We start from the raw sequence: 21,410 nt of genomic DNA on the forward strand, positions 1-21,410 counted from the left end.
TCTATACTCACACACTGAAACAGATCCACTCTGTCCTGCCCCCTACAGTCTATACTCACACGCTAAGACAGATCCACTCTGTCCTGCCCCCTACAGTCTATACTCACACACTGAGACAGATCCACTCTGTCCTGCCCCATACAGTCTATACTCACACACTGAGACAGATCCACTCTGTCCTGCCCTCTACAGTCTATACTCACACACTGAGACAGATCCACTCTGTCCTGCCCCCTACAGTCTATACTCACACACTGAGACAGATCCACTCTGTCCTGCCCTCTACAGTCTATACTCACACACTGAGACAGATCCATGCTGTCCTGCCCCCTACAGTCTATGCTCACACACTGAGTCAGATCCATTCTGTCCTGCCCCATACAGTCTATACTCACACACTGAGACAGATCCACTCTGTCCTGCCCTCTACAGTCTATACTCACACACTAAGACAGATCCACTCTGTCCTGCCGCCTACAGTCTATACTCACACACTGAGACAGATGCACTCTGTCCTGCCCTCTACAGTCTATACTCACACACTGAGACAGATCCACTCTGTCCTGCCCCCTACAGTCTATACTCACACGCTGAGACAGATCCACTCTGTCCTGCCCTCTACAGTCTATACTCACACACTGAGACAGATCCACTCTGTCCTGCCCCCTACAGTCTATACTCACACACTGAGACAGATCCACTCTGTCCTGCCCCCTACAGTCTATACTCACACGCTGAGACAGATCCACTCTGTCCTGCCCTCTACAGTCTATACTCACACACTGAGACAGATCCACTCTTTCCTGCCCCCTACAGTCTATACTCACACGCTGAGACAGATCCACTCTGTCCTGCCCTCTACAGTCTATACTCACACACTGAAACAGATCCACTCTGTCCTGCCCCCTACAGTCTATACTCACACGCTAAGACAGATCCACTCTGTCCTGCCCCCTACAGTCTATACTCACACACTGAGACAGATCCACTCTGTCCTGCCCCATACAGTCTATACTCACACACTGAGACAGATCCACTCTGTCCTGCCCTCTACAGTCTATACTCACACACTGAGTCAGATCCATTCTGTCCTGCCGCATACAGTCTATACTCACACACTGAGACAGATCCACTCTGTCCTGCCCTCTACAGTCCATACTCACACACTGAGACAGATCCACTCTGTCCTGCCCCCTACAGTCTATACTCACATACTGAGTCAGATCCACTCTGTCCTGCCCCCTACAGTCTATACTCACACACTAAGACAGATCCACTCTGTCCTGCCCTCTACAGTCTATACTCACACACTGAGACAGATCCACTCTGTCCTGCTCTCTACAGTCTATACTCACACACTGAGTCAGATCCACTCTGTCCTGCCCCCTACAGTCTATACTCACACACTGAGTCAGATCCACTCTGTCCTGCCCCCTACAGTCTATACTCACACACTGAGACAGATCCACTCTGTCCTGCCCTCTACAGTCTATACTCACACACTGAGACAGATCCACTCTGTCCTGCCCCCTACAGTCTATACTCATACACTGAGACAGATCCACTCTGTCCTGCCCTCTACAGTCTATACTCACACACTGAGACAGATCCACGCTGTCCTGCCCCCTACAGTCTATACGCACACACTGAGTCAGATCCATTCTGTCCTGCCCCATACAGTCTATACTCATACACTGAGACAGGTCCACTCTGTCCTGCCCTCTACAGTCTATACTCACACACTGAGACAGATCCACTCTGTCCTGCCCCCTACAGTCTATACTCACACACTGAGTCAGATCCACTCTGTCCTGCCCCCTACAGTCTATACTCACACACTGAGACAGATCCACTCTGTCCTGCCCTCTACAGTCTATACTCACACACTGAGACAGATCCACTCTGTCCTGCCCTCTACAGTCTATACTCACACACTGAGACAGATCCACTCTGTCCTGCCCCCTACAGTCTATACTCACACACTGAGACAGATCCACTCTGTCCTGCCCTCTACAGTCCATACTCACACACTGAGACAGATCCACTCTGTCCTGCCCCCTACAGTCTATACTCACACACTGAGACAGATCCACTCTGTCCTGCCCCATACAGTCTATACTCACACACTGAGACAGATCCACTCTGTCCTGCCCTCTACAGTCTATACTCACACACTGAGACAGATCCACTCTGTCCTGCCCTCTACAGTCTATACTCACACACTGAGACAGATCCACTCTGTCCTGCCCTCTACAGTTTATACTCACACACTGAGACAGATCCACTCTGTCCTGCCCTATACAGTCTATACACACTGAGACAGATCCACTCTGTCCTGCCCTCTATAGTCTATACTTACACACTGAGACAGATCCACTCTGTCCTGCCCTTGACAGTCTATACTTACACACTGAGACAGATCCACTCTGTCCTGCCCCCTACAGTCTATACTCACACACTGAGATAGATCCACTATGTCCTGCCCCCTACAGTCTTTACTCACACACTGAGACAGATCCACTCTGTCCTGCCCCCTACAGTCTATACTCACACACTGAGACAGATCCACTCTGTCCTGCCCTCTACAGTCTATACTCACACACTGAGACAGATCCACTCTGTCCTGCCCCCTACAGTCTATACTCACACGCTGAGACAGATCCACTCTGTCCTGCCCCCTACAGTCTATACTCACACACTTAGACAGATCCACTCTGTCCTGCCCCATACAGTCTATACTCACACACTGAGACAGATCCACTCTGTCCTGCCCTCTACAGTCTATACTCACACGCTGAGACAGGTCCACTCTGGCCTGCCCTCTACAGTCTATACTCACACACTGACAGATCCACTCTGTCCTGCCCTCAACAGTCTATTCTCACACGCTGAAACAGATCCACTCTGTCCTGCCCCCTACAGTCTATACTCACACACTGAGACAGATCCACTCTGTCCTGCCCTCTACAGTCTATACTCACACACTGAGACAGATCCACTCTGTCCTGCCCCCTACAGTCTATACTCACACACTGAGACAGATCCACTCTGTCCTGCCCCATACAGTCTATACTCACACACTGAGACAGATCCACTCTGTCCTGCCCTCTACAGTCTATACTCACACACTGAGACAGATCCACTCTGTCCTGCCCTCTACAGTCTATACTCACACACTGAGACAGATCCACTCTGTCCTGCCCCATACAGTCTATACTCACACACTGAGACAGATCCACTCTGTCCTGCCCTCTACAGTCTATACTCACACACTGAGACAGATCCACTCTGTCCTGCCCTCTACAGTCTATACTCACACACTGAGACAGATCCACTCTGTCCTGCCCCCTACAGTTTATACTCACACACTGAGACATATCCACTCTGTCCTGCCCCATACAGTCTATACTCACACACTGAGACAGATCCACTCTGTCCTGCCCTCTACAGTCTATACTCACACACTGAGACAGATCCACTCTGTCCTGCCCCCTACAGTCTATACTCACACGCTGAGACAGATCCACTCTGTCCTGCCCTCTACAGTCTATACTCACACACTGAGACAGATCCACTCTGTCCTGCCCCCTACAGTCTATACTCACACACTGAGACAGATCCACTCTGTCCTGCCCTCTATAGTCTATACTCACACACTGAGACAGATCCACTCTGTCCTGCCCCCTACAGTCTATACTCACACACTGAGACAGATCCACTCTGCCCTGCCCTCTACAGTCTATACTCACACACTGAGACAGATCCACTCTGTCCTGCCCCCTACAGTCTATACTCACACGCTGAGACAGATCCACTCTGTCCTGCCCTCTACAGTCTATACTCACACACTGAGACAGATCCACTCTGTCCTGCCCCCTACAGTCTATACTCACACACTGAGACAGATCCACTCTGTCCTGCCCTCTATAGTCTATACTCACACACTGAGACAGATCCACTCTGTCCTGCCCCCTACAGTCTATACTCACACACTGAGACAGATCCACTCTGCCCTGCCCCATACAGTCTATACTCACACACTGAGTCAGATCCACTCTGTCCTGCCCTCTACAGTCTATACTCACACACTGAGACAGATCCACTCTGTCCTGCCCTCTACAGTCTATACTCACACGCTGAGACAGATCCACTCTGTCCTGCCCTCTACAGTCTATACTCACACACTGAGACAGATCCACTCTGTCCTGCCCTCTACAGTCTATACTCACACGCTGAGACAGATCCACTCTGTCCTGCCCTCTACAGTCTATACTCACACACTGAGACAGATCCACTCTGTCCTGCCCCCTACAGTCTATACTCACACATTGAGACAGATCCACTCTGTCCTGCCCTCTACAGTCTATACTCACACACTGAGACAGATCCACTCTGTCCTGCCCCCTACAGTCTATACTCACACGCTGAGACAGATCCACTCTGTCCTGCCCTCTACAGTCTATGCTCACACACTGAGACAGATCCACTCTGTCCTGCCCCCTACAGTCTATACTCACACACTGAGACAGATCCACTCTGTCCTGCCCTCTATAGTCTATACTCACACACTGAGACAGATCCACTCTGTCCTGCCCCCTACAGTCTATACTCACACACTGAGACAGATCCACTCTGCCCTGCCCCATACAGTCTATACTCACACACTGAGTCAGATCCACTCTGTCCTGCCCTCTACAGTCTATACTCACACACTGAGACAGATCCACTCTGTCCTGCCCTCTACAGTCTATACTCACACACTGAGACAGATCCACTCTGTCCTGCCCTCTACAGTCTATACTCACACGCTGAGACAGATCCACTCTGTCCTGCCCTCTACAGTCTATACTCACACACTGAGACAGATCCACTCTGTCCTGCCCTCTACAGTCTATACTCACACACTGAGACAGATCCACTCTGTCCTGCCCTCTACAGTCTATACTCACACACTGAGACAGATCCACTCTGTCCTGCCCCCTACAGTCTATACTCACACGCTGAGACAGATCCACTCTGTCCTGCCCTCTACAGTCTATACTCACACGCTGAGACAGATCCACTCTGTCCTGCCCTCTACAGTCTATACTCACACACTGAGACAGATCCACTCTGTCCTGCCCCCTACAGTCTATACTCACACGCTGAGACAGATCCACTCTGTCCTGCCCTCTACAGTCTATACTCACACGCTGAGACAGATCCACTCTGTCCTGCCCTCTACAGTCTATACTCACACACTGAGACAGATCCACTCTGTCCTGCCCCCTACAGTCTATACTCACACGCTGAGACAGATCCACTCTGTCCTGCCCTCTACAGTCTATACTCACACGCGCACTATTCTCTCCAAGGAATCCTCTCTAACAAAGGAGTGTGTTTTCAGCGGTGGTGATATTGATGTAATGTAGCAGAAAGCATCCCCTGAGTTCAACATGGTGACAATGTGTGTGTGTGGACTGAGAGGGTCTGCTCTCTCTGTGTTGTGATTGTGACTGTGAGACTGAGCATCCGTCTGTGAGAGAGCGTAAGTAGTGTTGTTGCTGGGTAGATTCAGTGTGTGGGGGTTATCTGACTAGCAAGAACAGACTACAAGATCGACTGTCATCCTGTCAGATATGAGCTGCATTACAAACGTTGTTCTCTCCTCCTCCTCTTTCACTAAGTACATAGATTCTCCCCAGGGTGTGGGGTGTGTGTGATCTTTTTTGTCTGGTTTGAAGTTCTGCCAACAGCAGAAGGCGTGCTCTGAGAGCCAGCAGTGTGTAGTAAAGCAGTCTAAAGCAATTCAATTCAATGATTTGGATCTCATCCTTTCCTCTTCTCTCGTCTCCTTTCGTCTCCTCTTGTCTCCTATCCTCTCGTCTCCTTTCCTCTCATCTCCTCTCCACTTTAGCTAAATGAAACAGCCAAACAGTTGATGGAGATTGACAAGCCGACATCCAATCCCGTCCCTGGCCCCAGCTTTGACCCGTCTCCCGGCCTCCCATTGGGTCCTTGCTCCCTTGGCCCCTCCCCTGACCCATCCTCTGCAGGAAGTGGCAATGGTGCCCTCCAGAGGCAAGAGGAGGAGAGAAGAGGGGGAGAGGGGAAGAAAAACGCTAAGAAGCGCCACTCCTTCACAGCTCTGAGTGTGACGCAGCGGACAGCCCAGCTCAACAACAGACACAGCATGGAGATCTCCCACCCTGTCCTCATCAGCTCCTCTGACCCCAGGGCTGCTGCACGGATACAGGACTCTCCCCCCGGTCCCGCTCCCTCCTCAGTCGGAGTTCTGGTTCCTCCCAGAATGTCTTCAGTCACCTCAGAACTGCTGGCTCAAGCCAAGGTCCAACTACCACTCAACATGTAAGTTTACTCATCACACAGGCATGGTTTACTAACTGGTAAATCTATAGGTAAATGAGTTGACTAGCAATGCTGTCTGTTTTCTCTGAGCTGCTGTCCTGTCTATGAGGTGAAACAGAAGCTGAGTGGAACATAAAGATTGTGCTGCATCTACTACCATATCTTCCTGGACGTGCGTGCACACACACAAATACACACTATCCAGGGCGGGTTGTCCCGCTAATGAGGTCGGACACTTCCATCTCCGACAGGCAACCTGCCCTGTTGCTATGGGAAAACGTCCCCTGGTTACCATAGCAACCCAGAGGCAGTGCATGGACACCTGCTTACTCTCCCCTCCTATTATTCTTCAGACATACAGTACCAGTCAAAAGTTAGGACACACCTACTCATTCAAGGATTTTTCTTTTCTTTTTACTATTTTCTACATTGTAAAATAATAGTGAATACATCAAAACTATGAAATAACACATATGGAATCATGTAGTAACCAAAAAAGTGTAAAACAAATCAAAATATATTTTATTTTTGAGATTCTTCAAAGTAGCCTCCCTTTGCGTTGATGACAGCTTTGCACACTCTTGGCATTCTCTCAACCAACCATGAAATGTGTTTCCATGGTTGAGCAGCTGCACACAAGCCTAAGATCACCATGCGCAATGCCAAGCTTCAGTGTAAAGCCTGCCGCCATTGGACTGTAGAGCCGTGGAAAAGCGTTCTCTGAAATCATGAATCATGCTTCACTATCTGGCAGTCCGACGGACGAATCTGGGTTTGGTGGTTACCAAGAGAACGCTACCTGCCCAAATGCATAATGCCAACTGTAAAGTGTGGTGGAGGAGAAATAATGGTCTGGGGCTGTTTTTCATGGTTTGGGCTAGGACCCTTAGTTCCAGTGAAGGGAAATCTTAACACTACAGCATACAATTACATTCTAGATGATTCTGTGCTTCCAACTTTGTGGCAACAGTTTGGGCAAAGCCCTTTCCTGTTTTAGCATGACGATGCCCCCATGCACAACGTGAGGTCCATACAGAAGTCGTTTGTCAAGATCAGTGTGGAAGAACTTGACTGGCCTGCACAGAGCCCTGACCTCAACCCCATTGAACACCTTTGGGATGAATTGGAACACCGACTGTGAGCCCGGCCTAATTGCCCAACATAGGTGCCCGACCTCACTAATGCTATTGTGGCTGAATGGAAGCAAGTCCCCGCTGCAATGTTCCAACATCTAGTGAAAAGCCTTCCCTGAAGAGTGGAGGCTGTTATAGCAGCAAAGGGGGAATCAACTCCATATTAATGCCCATGATTTTGGAATGACATGTTTGACAAGCAGGTGTCCACATACGTTTGGTCATATAGTGTATATTCAGACATAAATTCAGACATGTACATTCAGATATCAAACATATATTCAGTCGTACCCTCCAACAGTATTTAGACAGCGAATGCCCCCCAAAAATATTGTTTTTAATTCCAGCAAATTGGATATGAGATCAAATAATGCACATGAGGCATGCACAGAATTTCACCTTTTATGTGGTTGCATTTTATTACATAGTTGTTTGACCATATTAAAACAATACCAGTCATTTGTTCAGTCAAATGATCCTAAACGACGTCTGTGTATCCCAGCTACCTGGCCCTGTATGCGTATAAGTCCCAGAAGGCAGATGAGTTGGAGCTGAGGAAAGGAGAGATGTACCGTGTCACAGAGAAGTGTCAGGACGGCTGGTTTAAAGGGACCTCTCTACGCACCGCTGCTTCCGGAGTCTTCCCTGGAAACTATGTCACACCCGTGTCACGGTGAGACACGCACAGGCACGAACGCACAGGCACGAACGCACGCACACTCACACACACATTTTCTCACGCAAATCCTCTCTTTCTCCCTCTCACACACACCCTTTCAAACACATAACTCTGTTTGCGTGACAGGCGGACGATAAGCAGCATGTTGATGGTAGTATAATAGAGGATATCAATGGTATCTTGGTCACTATTCTAACAGGACTGGAACCATTGAATCTCTCCCCTCTCCCAACCCCTTCTCCCACTCGTGCTCTCTCTCTTTCTCGCTCTCTCTGCAGAGCTCCGTTTGCGGTGGGTGGTTCTCAGAGCTTCTGTCTCTCGGGGCAGGAGGTGGGAGGGGTGGGACAGGGGAGTAAGGCAGCCTCCCCCTCCTCCGCCGGCCCCTCCTCCTCTCGTCCCTCCCCTCCCCCCTCTTCCCCCCAGTCTGCCGCTGCTCAGCTTAAGAACTGCCTTCGCTTTGGACAACAAACAGTTAACCAGACCCGCTCTGCCATGCAACTGGGTGAGTACACAGAGATTATTCAGGTTCTAGATCTGTAATTTCCTACATTTGATCCAGCTCTTATATCTGTCCTCTCTCTCCCTCCTTGCCTCTCTCCTTCCTTCCCTCTCTCTGTCAGGGAGAACATGTGATGGTATTTAAAGTTTCTCCTGGGAGCCTCTCTCTTTGTCTCTGTCTTACACACACACACCTGTTATCCATTACAAAATAAAGTAGGCTATGATAGTTTGGTCACATGTGTCATTGGCAGTCAGTCGTATTGGGGCGGCAGGTAGCCTAGCGGTTAGGGCGTTGTGGCCGTAACCCAAAGGTCGCTGGTTTGAATACCTGAGCCGACAAGGTTAAAAATCAGAAGGCACTTAACACAAATTTTCTCCATGGGCGCCGTACTACTATGGCTAACCCTGCAAAATAACACATTTCACTGCACCTATCTGGTGTGACAATAAAATATATATATATAATATGATGACAGCACAAACAGGAAGCAGATGGTGTCTTGTAACAGTAAGATGACTACTGTGTGCTGTGTAATAGTATGTAACAGTGTGTAATGTGTGTGTTCAGTCCACAGCCCGCCCTCTAGCAGCCCAGAGCGTCCCACACCCACCGTCTCTCCTCTCCGACCTCAGAAATCTTCCCCGTCGCGCTCCGCTGGTCAATCTGCTCGCCCAATATCCATGGTGTCCCCCGGCCCTTCCCCCCTCTCCTCCCCTGCTTCGCGCCCTCTCTCCTGCCTCTCTTCGCCCCTCATCCCACTTTCCTCCCCTCTCTCCTGCCTCACCCCTCCCAACGCCAGTGCCGCCCTGCTCAACGGAGAATCAACCAATCCCTTCCAACCGTCCTCACCTGGCCCCTCCCACAGCAACGCCCCAAAACCAGAGAAGGTGAGTCTCCTTCATCTTGCTTCTCATCTCTTCTCTCTCTCCTTGCTCTCTCCTTGCTCTCTCCTTGCTCTCTCCTTGCTCTCTCTCTCTCTCTCTCTCTCTCTCTCTCTCTCTCTCTCTCTCTCTCTCTCTCTCTCTCTCTCTCGCTCTCTCTCGCTCTCTCTCTCTCTCTCTCTCTCTCTCTCTCTCTCTCCTTGCTCTCTCTCGCTCTCTCTCTCTCTCTCTCTCTCTCTCTCTCTCCTTGCTCTCTCTCTCTCTCTCAATTCAATTCAAGGGCTTTATTGGCATGGGAAACATGTGTTAACATTGCCAAAGCAAGTGAGGTAGACAACATACAAAGTGAATATATAACATACACATACAGAAGTTTCAAAACAGTAAAGACATTACAAAGTCATATTATATATATATACAGTGTTGTAACAATGTACAAATGGCTAAAGGACACAAGATAAAATAAATAAGCATAAATATGGGTTGTATTTACAATGGTGTTTGTTCTTCACTGGTTGCCCTTTTCTCGTGGCAACAGGTCACAAATCTTGCTGCTGTGATGGCACACTGTGGAATTTCACCCAGTAGATATGGGAGTTTTTCAAAATTGGATTTGTTTTCGAATTCTTTGTGGATCTGTGTAATCTGAGGGAAATATGTCTCTCTAATATGGTCATACATTGGGCAGGAGGTTAGGAAGTGCAGCTCAGTTTCCACCTCATTTTGCGGGCAGTGAGCACATAGCCTGTCTTCTCTTGAGAGCCATGTCTGCCTACGGCGGCCTTTCTCAATAGCAAGGCTATGCTCACTGAGTCTGTACATAGTCAAGGCTTTCCTTAATTTTGGGTCAGTCACAGTGGTCAGGTATTCTGCCGCTGTGTACTCTCTGTGTAGGGCCAAATAGCATTCTAGTTTGCTCTGTTTTTTTGTTCATTCTTTCCAATGTGTTAAGTAGTTATCTTTTTGTTTTCTCATGATTTGGTTGGGTCTAATTGTGCTGCTGTCCTGGGGCTCTGTAGTGTGTGTTTGTGTTTGTGAACAGAGCCCCAGGACCAGCTTGCTTAGGGGACTCTTCTCCAGGTTCATCTCTCTGTAGGTGATGGCTTTGTTATGGAAGGTTTGTGAATCGCTTCCTTTTAGGTGGTTGTAGAATTTAACAGCTCTTTTCTGGATTTTGATAATTAGTGGGTATCGGCCTAATTCTGCTCTGCATGCATTATTTGGTGTTCTACGTTGTACACGGAGGATATTTTTGCAGAATTCTGCGTGCAGAGTCTCAATTTGGTGTTTGTCCCATTTTGTGAAGTCTTGGTTGGTGAGCGGACCCCAGACCTCACAACCATAAAGGGCAATGGGCTCTATGACTGATTCAAGTATTTTTAGCCAAATCCTAATTGGTATGTTGAAATTTATGTTTCTTTTGATGGCATAGAATGCCCTTCTTGCCTTGTCTCTCAGATCGTTCACAGCTTTGTGGAAGTTACCTGTGGTGCTGATGTTTAGGCCAAGGTATGTATAGTTTTTTGTGTGCTCTAGGGCAACAGTGTCTAGATGGAATTTGTATTTGTGGTCCTGGTGACTGGACCTTTTTTGGAACACCATTATTTTGGTCTTACTGAGATTTACTGTCAGGGCCCAGGTCTGACAGAATCTGTGCATAAGATCTAGGTGCTGCTGTAGGCCCTCCTTGGTTGGTGACAGAAGCACCAGATCATCAGCAAACAGCAGACATTTGACTTCGGATTCTAGCAGGGGGAGGCCGGGTGCTGCAGACTTTTCTAGTGCCCGCGCCAATTCGTTGATATATATGTTGAAGAGGGTGGGGCTTAAGCGGAATCCCTGTCTAACCCCACGACCCTGTGTGAAGAAATGTGTGTGTTTTTTGCCAATTTTAACCGCACACTTGTTGTTTGTGTACATGGATTTTATAATGTCGTATGTTTTACCCCCAACACCACTTTCCATCAGTTTGTATAGCAGACCCTCATGCCAGATTGAGTCGAAGGCTTTTTTGAAATCAACAAAGCATGAGAAGACTTTGCCTTTGTTTTGGTTTGTTTGGTTGTCAATTAGGGTGTGCAGGGTGAATACATGGTCTGTTGTACGGTAATTTGGTAAAAAGCCAATTTGACATTTGCTCAGTACATTGTTTTCATTGAGGAAATGTACGAGTCTGCTGTTAATAATAATGCAGAGGATTTTCCCAAGGTTACTGTTGACACATATTCCACGGTAGTTATTGGGGTCAAATTTGTCTCCACTTTTGTGGATTGGGGTGATCAGTCCTTGGTTCCAAATATTGGGGAAGATGCCAGAGCTAAGTATGATGTTAAAGAGTTTTAGTATAGCCAATTGGAATTTGTTGTCTGTATATTTGATCATTTCATTGAGGATACCATCAACACCACAGGCCTTTTTGGGTTGGAGGGTTTTTATTTTGTCCTGTAACTCTTTCAATGTAATTGGAGAATCCAGTGGGTTCTGGTAGTCTTTAATAGTTGATTCTAAGATCTGTGTTTGATCATGTATATGTTTTTGCTCTTTATTCTTTGTTATAGAGCCAAAAAGATTGGAGAAGTGGTTTACCCATACATCTCCATTTTGGATAGATAATTGTTTGTTTAGTGTTTTCCAATTTTCCCAGAAGTGGTTAGAGTCTATGGATTCTTCAATTGCATTGAGCTGATTTCTGACATGCTGTTCCTTCTTTTTCCGTAGTGTATTTCTGTATTGTTTTAGTGATTCACCATAGTGAAGGCGTAGACTCAGGTTTTCCGGGTCTCTATGTTTTTGGTTGGACAGGTTTCTCAATTTCTTTCTTAGATTTTTGCATTCTTCATCAAACCATTTGTCATTATTGTTAATTTTCTTCGGTTTTCTATTTGAGATTTTTAGATTTGATAGGGAAACTGAGAGGTCAAATATACTGTTAAGATTTTCTACTGCCAAGTTTACACCTTCACTATTACAGTGGAACGTTTTACCCAGGAAATTGTCTAAAAGGGATTGAATTTGTTGTTGCCTAATTGTTTTTTGGTAGGTTTCCAAACTGCATTCCTTCCATCTATAGCATTTCTTAATGTTACTCAGTTCCTTTGGCTTTGATGCCTCATGATTGAGTATTGCTCTGTTTAAGTAGACTGTGATTTTGCTGTGGTCTGATAGGGGTGTCAGTGGGCTGACTGTGAACGCTCTGAGAGACTCTGGGTTGAAGTCAGTGATAAAGTAGTCTACAGTACTACTGCCAAGAGATGAGCTATAGGTGTACCTACCATAGGAGTCCCCTCGAAGCCTACCGTTGACTATGTACATACCCAGCGTGCGACAGAGCTGCAGGAGTTGTGACCCGTTTTTGTTGGTTATGTTGTCATAGTTGTGCCTAGGGGGGCATATGTGGGAGGGAATGCTGTCCCCTCCAGGCAGGTGTTTGTCCCCCTTTGTGCTGAGGGTGTCAGGTTCTTGTCCGGTTCTGGCATTTAGGTCGCCACAGACTAGTACATGTCCCTGGGCCTGGAAATGATTGATTTCCCCCTCCAGGATGGAGAAGCTGTCTTCATTCTCTCTCTCTCTCTCTCTCTCTCTCTCTCTCTCACCTCAAAACTACCTCCCTTTATCTAAACTCACAGCAGAGTCTGGTTCCAACATCACACTGCCTTAAAATCCCTCAACATGATGCCATAGTCAGGAGGATATAGTCAGGGAATATTAAAAGCATAGCTAGGGGAAGTGGTGTTGAGGGGAAGTGGCTTGCACCTGGACATGGTGCAGAATCGTCCAACGCCAGACAGGCAAACAGACGATCAGTGTGACAGGGCTGTCTCTGTGTGTTGTTCTTCATCTTGATGGGTGTATTAAAGCTGGGTCCATGGTGACAGTGATGGATGGTAGAGTTGTCTGAGAGAGAGGAGCCTATCTGCTCTGGTGTTGACTGGCTTCACAGACACTAGATGAGACAGTTGGTGACAATAGGACAAATAGACTAGGGAAGGACCATGATAAACAGTCATTGACTACGAGCTGTGATGGATTAACTATAGTATTTAGTCTCATCGCATTTAACCTCCTAGCTTTCCTAACCATTTGAATTCCCCACATGCATTGTCTTATTATGCGTTGGAGTTTGCTGTCTGATTAAGTTAGAGGTTTGTGGTGTGTGTGTGTGTGTGTGTGTGTGTGTTGAGGCCTGCTGTGCTGTCAGACAGATGCTTCCATGCTGATTATGCGCTGATAATTGGCTCTGACTCACATCTCAACCCCAAAGATGCACACAAACACACACACACACACACACACACACACACACACACACACACACACACACACACACACACACACACACACACACACACACACACACACACACACACACACACACACTGAGACCAAAGTTCCCCCTGACACATCGAGACTAAACTATCTGCTGTATATGTGCTGCTCTCTGGTGGATGGTTAGAGAACTACACTCAGTTCTCAAAAAGATACTGTACTGGCCAACTGGAGGAGTCATTGTTACATCAGGTAGATACTGCTGGTTAACTGTCTCTGAGACCAGGAGGGACACTGCAAATTGTTTCATCTCCATTCTCTTCTCTGTCTTGTTATCTGTGTCCACAGAAGGAGAAGAAAGGAGGTCTGCTAAAGCTTCTCTCTGGAGCCGCGGCCAAGAAAAAGGCATCGCATTCTCCCCCGTCCTCCCCACCAACCCTCCCCCTGTCGGGTGCCGTCCTCCCACATCACACCCGCTCTGGCTCCTGTCCAATGGATGCCCATGGGCGTGCCGGGTCTTGTCCAATCGAGAGTGAGATGGCGGGGGCAATGGGGTTAGAGCTGCTGAACAGGAAGTCAGGATCCCTCGATCTCAACTTCCCCCGGTCGCCCCCGATGACCCGCCCCGGGAACGCACTGCTAGCTCTCCGGCCTGAACCCAAACCACTGTCCAGAGAGAGGTAAACACACACTGTAACTACTCACACTGTCAAACACACACCCTGTCCAGAGAGAGGTAAGCACACACCCTGTCCAGAGAGAGGTATACACACACTGTAACTACTCACACTGTCAAACACACACCCTGTCCAGAGAGAGGTAAGCACACACCCTGTCCAGAGAGAGGTATACACACACTGTAACTACTCACACTGTCAAACACACACCCTGTCCAGAGAGAGGTAAACACACACTGTAACTACACACTGTCAAACACACACCCTGTCCAGAGAGAGGTAAACACACCCTGTCCAGAGAGAGGTAAACACACCCTGTCCAGAGAGAGGTAAACACACACTGTAACTACACACTGTCAAACACACACCCTGTCCAGAGAGAGGTAAACACACACTGTAACTACACACTGTCAAACATACACCCTGTCCAGAGAGAGGTAAACACACCCTGTCCAGAGAGAGGTAAACACACCCTGTCCAGAGAGAGGTAAACACACCCTGTCCAGAGAGAGGTAAACACACCCTGTCCAGAGAGAGGTAAACACACCCTGTCCAGAGAGAGGTAAACACACCCTGTCCAGAGAGAGGTAAACACACCCTGTCCAGAGAGAGGTAAACACACCCTGTCCAGAGAGAGGTAAACACACCCTGTAACTTCTCACAGAGCCGCGGGAAGTAGGGGTTCTGACAAATCAGAATATCAATATATATAAATAAATATACTTTTTCACAAAAGCAGGGCACTGGGCCTTTACTAGTCCAGTATTAACGGACCGATATAGCCGTCTGTAGTGATGGGAAAACGTTTTCATTCTGCACCGCCCCCGTCCCCCCATCAGCGAAGAAAATGCAGCAACCTACTTCCCGCGGCTATGGCTACACACTCTCATACACACACCCTCAAACATCCCCCGAGATATGCTGTATGTTACGACACTACGCCACTACAGCACCAGGAATAACTGAGCTTCTGATCATCATTCTTCTCCTATCCCCATCGGTGTGTGTCAGAGCTAATAGTGCCCTCTTTTTTCTCTGAGAGCAACCGCGTCACACAGATGCACGCACACACACACACAAGCACACACACACACTGACACTCACACACAAACATTAAAACACACTGTTTCAAGCACGTATAAATCTGTGTGAAGCATTTATATATAAGACTGCTGAATGATGATGACCTGAGTAGCAGCATATATCACCTCCTAGTGTGTGTGTCTGTGTTTATGATGTGCATGTGTTCGAATATGAGTTACAATGCAGCCCCACTGGTCAAGAACTGGTTAAATCAACTGTGTTTCCACGTCATTTCAGCAAAAAAACTTTTATGTGATGACATTGAATCAATGTGGAAAACTGATTGGATTTTCCACCCAGCTTTCAAGGATGGGCATAAATTACAAATGACAATTTCTAAATACAACTACAAAATACCCTAAAGATCACTGTATCCAAATAAAATATCATATACTTTTGCATAGTATAGTATTTTATTATAATACATGTATTTTGTATTTTAAAATACATTTGCAAGTTGCCGGCCGATCAGCAACAACATTCACAGCAATGGTTACAGAATCGTTTTACTTGCTATTAATTGTGATATGTCGTTGTTTATCTACCTTAGTTGAATGTGCACTGTCACTCTGGATAAGAGTGTCCTGCTAAATGACCAAAATGTAAATGTAAAGTATTTGTGAAAATGAAGAACTGCAAGCACACTGGGTACTGTCATTGGCCTTCTTTCATGGGCAGAGCTCATTAGAGTAATACTCAGCATCCTTTGCAATTGTTCATTTTTACATACACATTTATATGTAAACTCAGCAAAAAAAGAAATGTCCCTTTTTCAGGACCCTGTCTTTCAACGATAATTCGTAAAAATCCAAATAACTTCACCAAAAGAAAGGTGCACAGGGTCCCTGCTCATCTGCGTGAACGTGCCTTAGGCATGCTGCAAGGTGGCATGAGGACTGCAGATGTGACTAGGGCAATAAATTGCAACGTCTGTACTGTGAGACGCCTAATGCAGAGCTACAGGGAGACAGGACGGACAGCTGATCGTCCTCGCAGTGGCAGACCACATGTAACAACACCTGTACAGGATCAGTACATCTGAACATCACACCTGAGGGACAGGTACAGGATGGCAACAACAACTGCCTGAGTTACACCAGGAATGCACAATCCCTCCATTAGTGCTCAGTCTGTCCGCGATAGGCGGAGAGAGGCTGGACTGAGGGCTTATAGGCCTGTTGTAAAGGCAGGTCCTCACCAGACATCACCAGCAACAACGTCGCCTATGGGCACAAACCCACCGTCACTGGACCAGACAGGGCTGGAAAAAAGTGCTCTTCACTGACGAGTCACGGTTTTGTCTCACCAGGGGTGATGGTCAGATTTGTGTTTATCGTCGAAAGGAATGAGCGTTACACTGGAGCCTGTACTCTGGAGCGGGATCGATTTGGAGGTGGAGGGTCCGTCAGGGTCTGGGGCAGTGTGTCACAGCATCATCGGACTGAGCTTGTAGTCATTGCAGGCAATCTCAACGCTGTGCGTTACAGGGAAGACATCCTCCTCCCTCATGTGGTACCCTTCCCGCAGGCTCCTGACATGACCTTCCAGCATGACAATGCCACCAGCCATACTGCTCGTTCTGTGCATGATTTCATGCAAGACAGGAATGTCAGTGTTCTGCCATGGCCAGCGAAGCGCCCGGATCTCAATCCCATTGAGCATATCTGGGACCTGTTGGATCGGAGGGCGGGGGCTAGGGCTATTCCCCACTGAAATGTCCGGAAACTTGTAGGTGCCTTGATGTAAGAGTGGGGTAACATCTCACAGCAATAACTGGCAAATCTGGTGCAGTCCATGAGGAGGAGATGCACTGCAGTACTTAATGCAGCTGGTGGCCACACCAGATACTGACTGTTACTTTTGATTTTGACCCCCCTTTGTTCAGGGACACATTATTCAATTTCTGTTAGTCACATGTCTGTGGAACTTGTTCAGTTTATGTTTCAGTTGTTGAGTCTTGTTATGTTCATACAAATATTTACACATGTTAAGTTTGCTGAAAATAAACACAGTTGACAGTGAGAGGACATTTTTTTTTTTGCTGAGTTTAGTTCATTTAGCAGATGCTCTAATCACACGATGGTGACATCAGACTTCTGATACCAATATAGGGTGAAAGTATTTTTGAAAGTGTTTTGTAAATACAAATTACAGCTTTCAAAAGGATCTTGTTACGAAATACATTGCAGTGTAGTTCACCCCAGCGTAATACAAATGACTAAATACTCAGAAGTCATTGAAATACATATTTCAAAAACATGTAACAGAAATACTGGACATCTCTGCCAACCTTTAACCTAAATCTAATGTCATGGTGAAGTGTTTTGTTGATTTTTCATTGAATTCATATTAGTTGACAACTCAACCACATTGGTTGAGGTTGAACTGACGTCTGTGCACAGTGGGTCATTATCCGTAACCCTCCCTCCCTAGGTATCGTGTGGTGGTGCCCTACCCCCCTCAGAGCGAGGCGGAGATCGAGCTGAGACAGGGAGACGTGGTGTTTGTTCATAAGAAGAGAGAAGATGGCTGGTACAAAGGAACTCTGCAGAGGACTGGACGTACTGGCCTCTTCCCTGGCAGCTTCGTAGAGATCTTCTGAACAGGACCGCTACACACACACACACACACACACACACGCGGGGATGGGCAAAATTGACAAAATACAATTACAAAAGATCAATGTATCAAAATGAACTACAAAATACTTGTATTTTATAATAATTTGGGGGGCACCTATATGTGTCCTATTACACACAAGTGTGTAATGGAAATGTTTTTGAGGGGCATATCCCAACTCCCCCGAGACACCCTTAGGGGTCACGGCCAGGGTCGCCATTGTACAGCTCCCCTCGAGCAATTAGGGTTAAGTGACTTGCTGAAGGGCACAGCGACTGATTTTTTTCACCTTGTCGCCTCCAGTATTCAAACCAGCAACCTTTTGATCACTGGCCTGATGCTCTAACCTCGAGGCTACCTGCCGCCCCAAATATATTTCATTAAAATACATGTATTTTATATATTAAAATCCATAAATACATTTGCAAACTCAGTGACGGATACAGAAACTTTTAATTTGCTATGACTGATGTTGTTTATCTACCTTAGCTGAATGTACTGACTGTAAGTCACTCTGGATAAGTGTCTGCTAAATGACTAAAATGCTGTATATATGTGAAAATGAACACACCAAAATGAACTGCAAAGCACACTAGGTATTATTATTGGCCTTGTTTCGGGGTCATGTCTAGATGGGATATATCTTAACCTAATTCTCTTAACCTTCTACGTTAATTCTATTAAACCTGCTATGAAAAGTACATTTTGACAAAAGCTGTATCCTTTCTAGACTTAACCTTGTTTCAGGGCAGAGCTCATTAGAATAATACTTGTCCATTATTACATACATGTTTATATTTAGTTCATTTAGCAGACGCTCTTACGACACCATAGTGCCATCAGTCTTCTGATACCAATGCAGGGTGAAAGGGGGATGGTGAACCGCTATAAACAAATGGTATAGAAAAGTATTTTGTATTTTGAAAATACAAATTACAGCTCTCGAAAGTATCTTATTACAAAATACTGTACATTGGAGTGTAGTCCAGCCCAGTGTAATACAATTTACAAAATACTCAGAAGTCATTTAAATACATATTTCAAATACACGTAACAGAAATACTGCCCATCTCTGCACACGCGGCTACTCCAGCTCCAACCAGCCTCATAGGAGCGGGGGCCTTTATCCACACAGGACAGCTATGGCAGGGGTCCTTCATCAACCTCATCAATGACTAGTGATGTTGACATCATCAGGAGGCGCCAGCAACTATTGAAGGCACAACAAGCGGCACACTGTATTTTTCTATTGCTTCAGTGTGTATTTGTTTTAAACATCAGTGTCCGTATGAATGTGTGGTATGGCTAGAGACATGCCGTACTGGTTACAGAAGCACCTAAAGACCTTGGCTAACCTGATACCTGTTCTTTCTGGTTGGTGTGTGTGTATGCGTGTCTGTATTCATGTGTGCGAGTAAGAGAGACCAGTAGTTGGTAATACCAGTCATGTGGAAACTCAACATTGGGAAAGAAAGCACATCAACAGTCCCAAATGTTCTTCATTTTAACATACCCCACTTCTGGCAAGCTACTTCAAACAGCCTCTTTCATTGGCTAAGCACACAACAGTACTCCTCTTTCATTGGTTAAGCACACAACGGTGGTCCTCTCTAATTGGCTAAGTACACAGTTCCTCTCTCATTTACTAAGCACACAACAACTGTACCCCAACAGAAGTAGGTCTACAGGTCAGGAAGACAGAGTGAAGCACACAGAGTTGGGAAGGCCAGAACGAGTCGGTTACAACACATACAGATGGAATCAAGCTACATCCATACAGCACACTCAGTCTCAGCCTAAAGTGTGTGTGTGTGTGTGTGTGTGTGTGTGTGTGTGTGTGTGTGTGTGTGTGTGTGTGTGTGTGTGTGTGTGTGTGTGTGTGTGTGTGTGTGTGTGTGTGTGTGTGTGTGTGTGTGTGTGTGTTTGTGAGAGAGAGAGATATAGAGACCATCTGTCTCTGATTGGAGTAGCAGATGCAGGGGAGTCTGGGTAATCCCTGAGTTGGGTAACAGACAGATGAGAACACCCAGAGATTCAGATGAGATTAGAACCTTTCCATCAGGCCGCGACACACACAACCACACACATACACACACAACCACACACACACACGCACAGTCATTGATGTGAAAGGAGTGGATGGGTCCCAGTCTTTCCGCTCCTCCTCAGAGAGAGAGAGTGTATCAGTTAAACATGTTGATGTTGTTGCTGTGGATAAACTCTTTGGTCTGGGCCAGAAACAACCCTTAGCTCCAGATGAGCCAGCTGTATCCCTGAACCCAAAAGGCCAGTCTGTTTGTCTGTTTCTACTGTCTGTCTGTGGAGCTAATGCACAAGTCCTCCATGTTGGAGATAGAGCACTTCCACATGACCCACATGACCCAGACACCACACAGTGTCCATCTTGCTATTCCTGCTCCCCAGTTCCCATGAATTAGTGTGTTCAGGTGGACTGTGTTTCTGGTTTGCCTGGTCTGTCTGGTGTGAGTACTGTACCACTGACAAGACTTTACAGACTTTACAAGGGGGTTGTTACGCATGGAATCTCATGCTGTCTAACTATGAGAGATGTTTTACATTACTGTAACAGAAAATAAGAGATATAAATATATATATTGTGCAGATTATTTATATTTCGTGGGTGCCAGTCGCCCTGCACTCAAGACCAGCGTTCTACCATGTGATCATTAAACATTCTCTCGTATTGATGACCTCGTGGTTTGGTTGGTTTTTCATGTCAAGTGCATTTTCCCAATAAATGCCTTTGTTTTAAACCAACCTGTGTCACCTCTCCCTGATGACAAACCCTTTATATAGCCATATTGCCTCCCACCTCCACTCCATCAGTTCACTCTCTCTCCTCTTCTTTCCTCTCTTCGTCCCAGTGGAGGTGTGTGACAGCGAGGTTGTCATGAATAATCACCTTACATTTGCATTTAGAGTGAAGCTGAGGCCTGGCATGCCAACAAACACTTTATGTAGGTGGAGAGGTGTGTGTGACACTGTGTGTCATCACAGGGTAGATAGACTCACGCCTGCCCGTGTGTGTGTGTGTGTGTGTGTGTATGTGTGTGTGTGTGTGTGTGTGTGTGTGTGTGTGTGTGTGTGTGTGTGTGTGTGTGTGTGTGTGTGTGTGTGTGTGTGTGTGTGTGTGTGTGTGTGTGTGTGTGTGTGTGTGTGTGTGTGTGTGTGTGTGTGTGTGTGTGTGTGTGTGTGTGTGTG

General features: G+C 46.8%; 1 protein-coding gene across 1 annotated transcript in view; it reads left to right on the forward strand.

Moving 5' to 3' along the window:
- Positions 1–20,896, forward strand: part of LOC109877777 (E3 ubiquitin-protein ligase SH3RF3) — a 127,886-nt gene extending 106,990 nt beyond the window's left edge. Inside the window, exons 4-9 of the mRNA XM_031806086.1 lie at positions 5,897–6,348; positions 7,984–8,154; positions 8,439–8,662; positions 9,230–9,549; positions 14,158–14,489; positions 18,003–20,896. Of these exons, the coding sequence (XP_031661946.1) occupies positions 5,897–6,348; positions 7,984–8,154; positions 8,439–8,662; positions 9,230–9,549; positions 14,158–14,489; positions 18,003–18,171 (1,668 nt within the window). The 3' untranslated portion in view covers positions 18,172–20,896. The remainder of the gene's footprint in view (positions 1–5,896; positions 6,349–7,983; positions 8,155–8,438; positions 8,663–9,229; positions 9,550–14,157; positions 14,490–18,002) is intronic.
- Positions 20,897–21,410: the final 514 nt, after the last annotated feature.

Source organism: Oncorhynchus kisutch, linkage group LG26 (genome assembly GCF_002021735.2).
Source record: "Oncorhynchus kisutch isolate 150728-3 linkage group LG26, Okis_V2, whole genome shotgun sequence".
Lineage (NCBI taxonomy): Eukaryota > Metazoa > Chordata > Actinopteri > Salmoniformes > Salmonidae > Oncorhynchus > Oncorhynchus kisutch.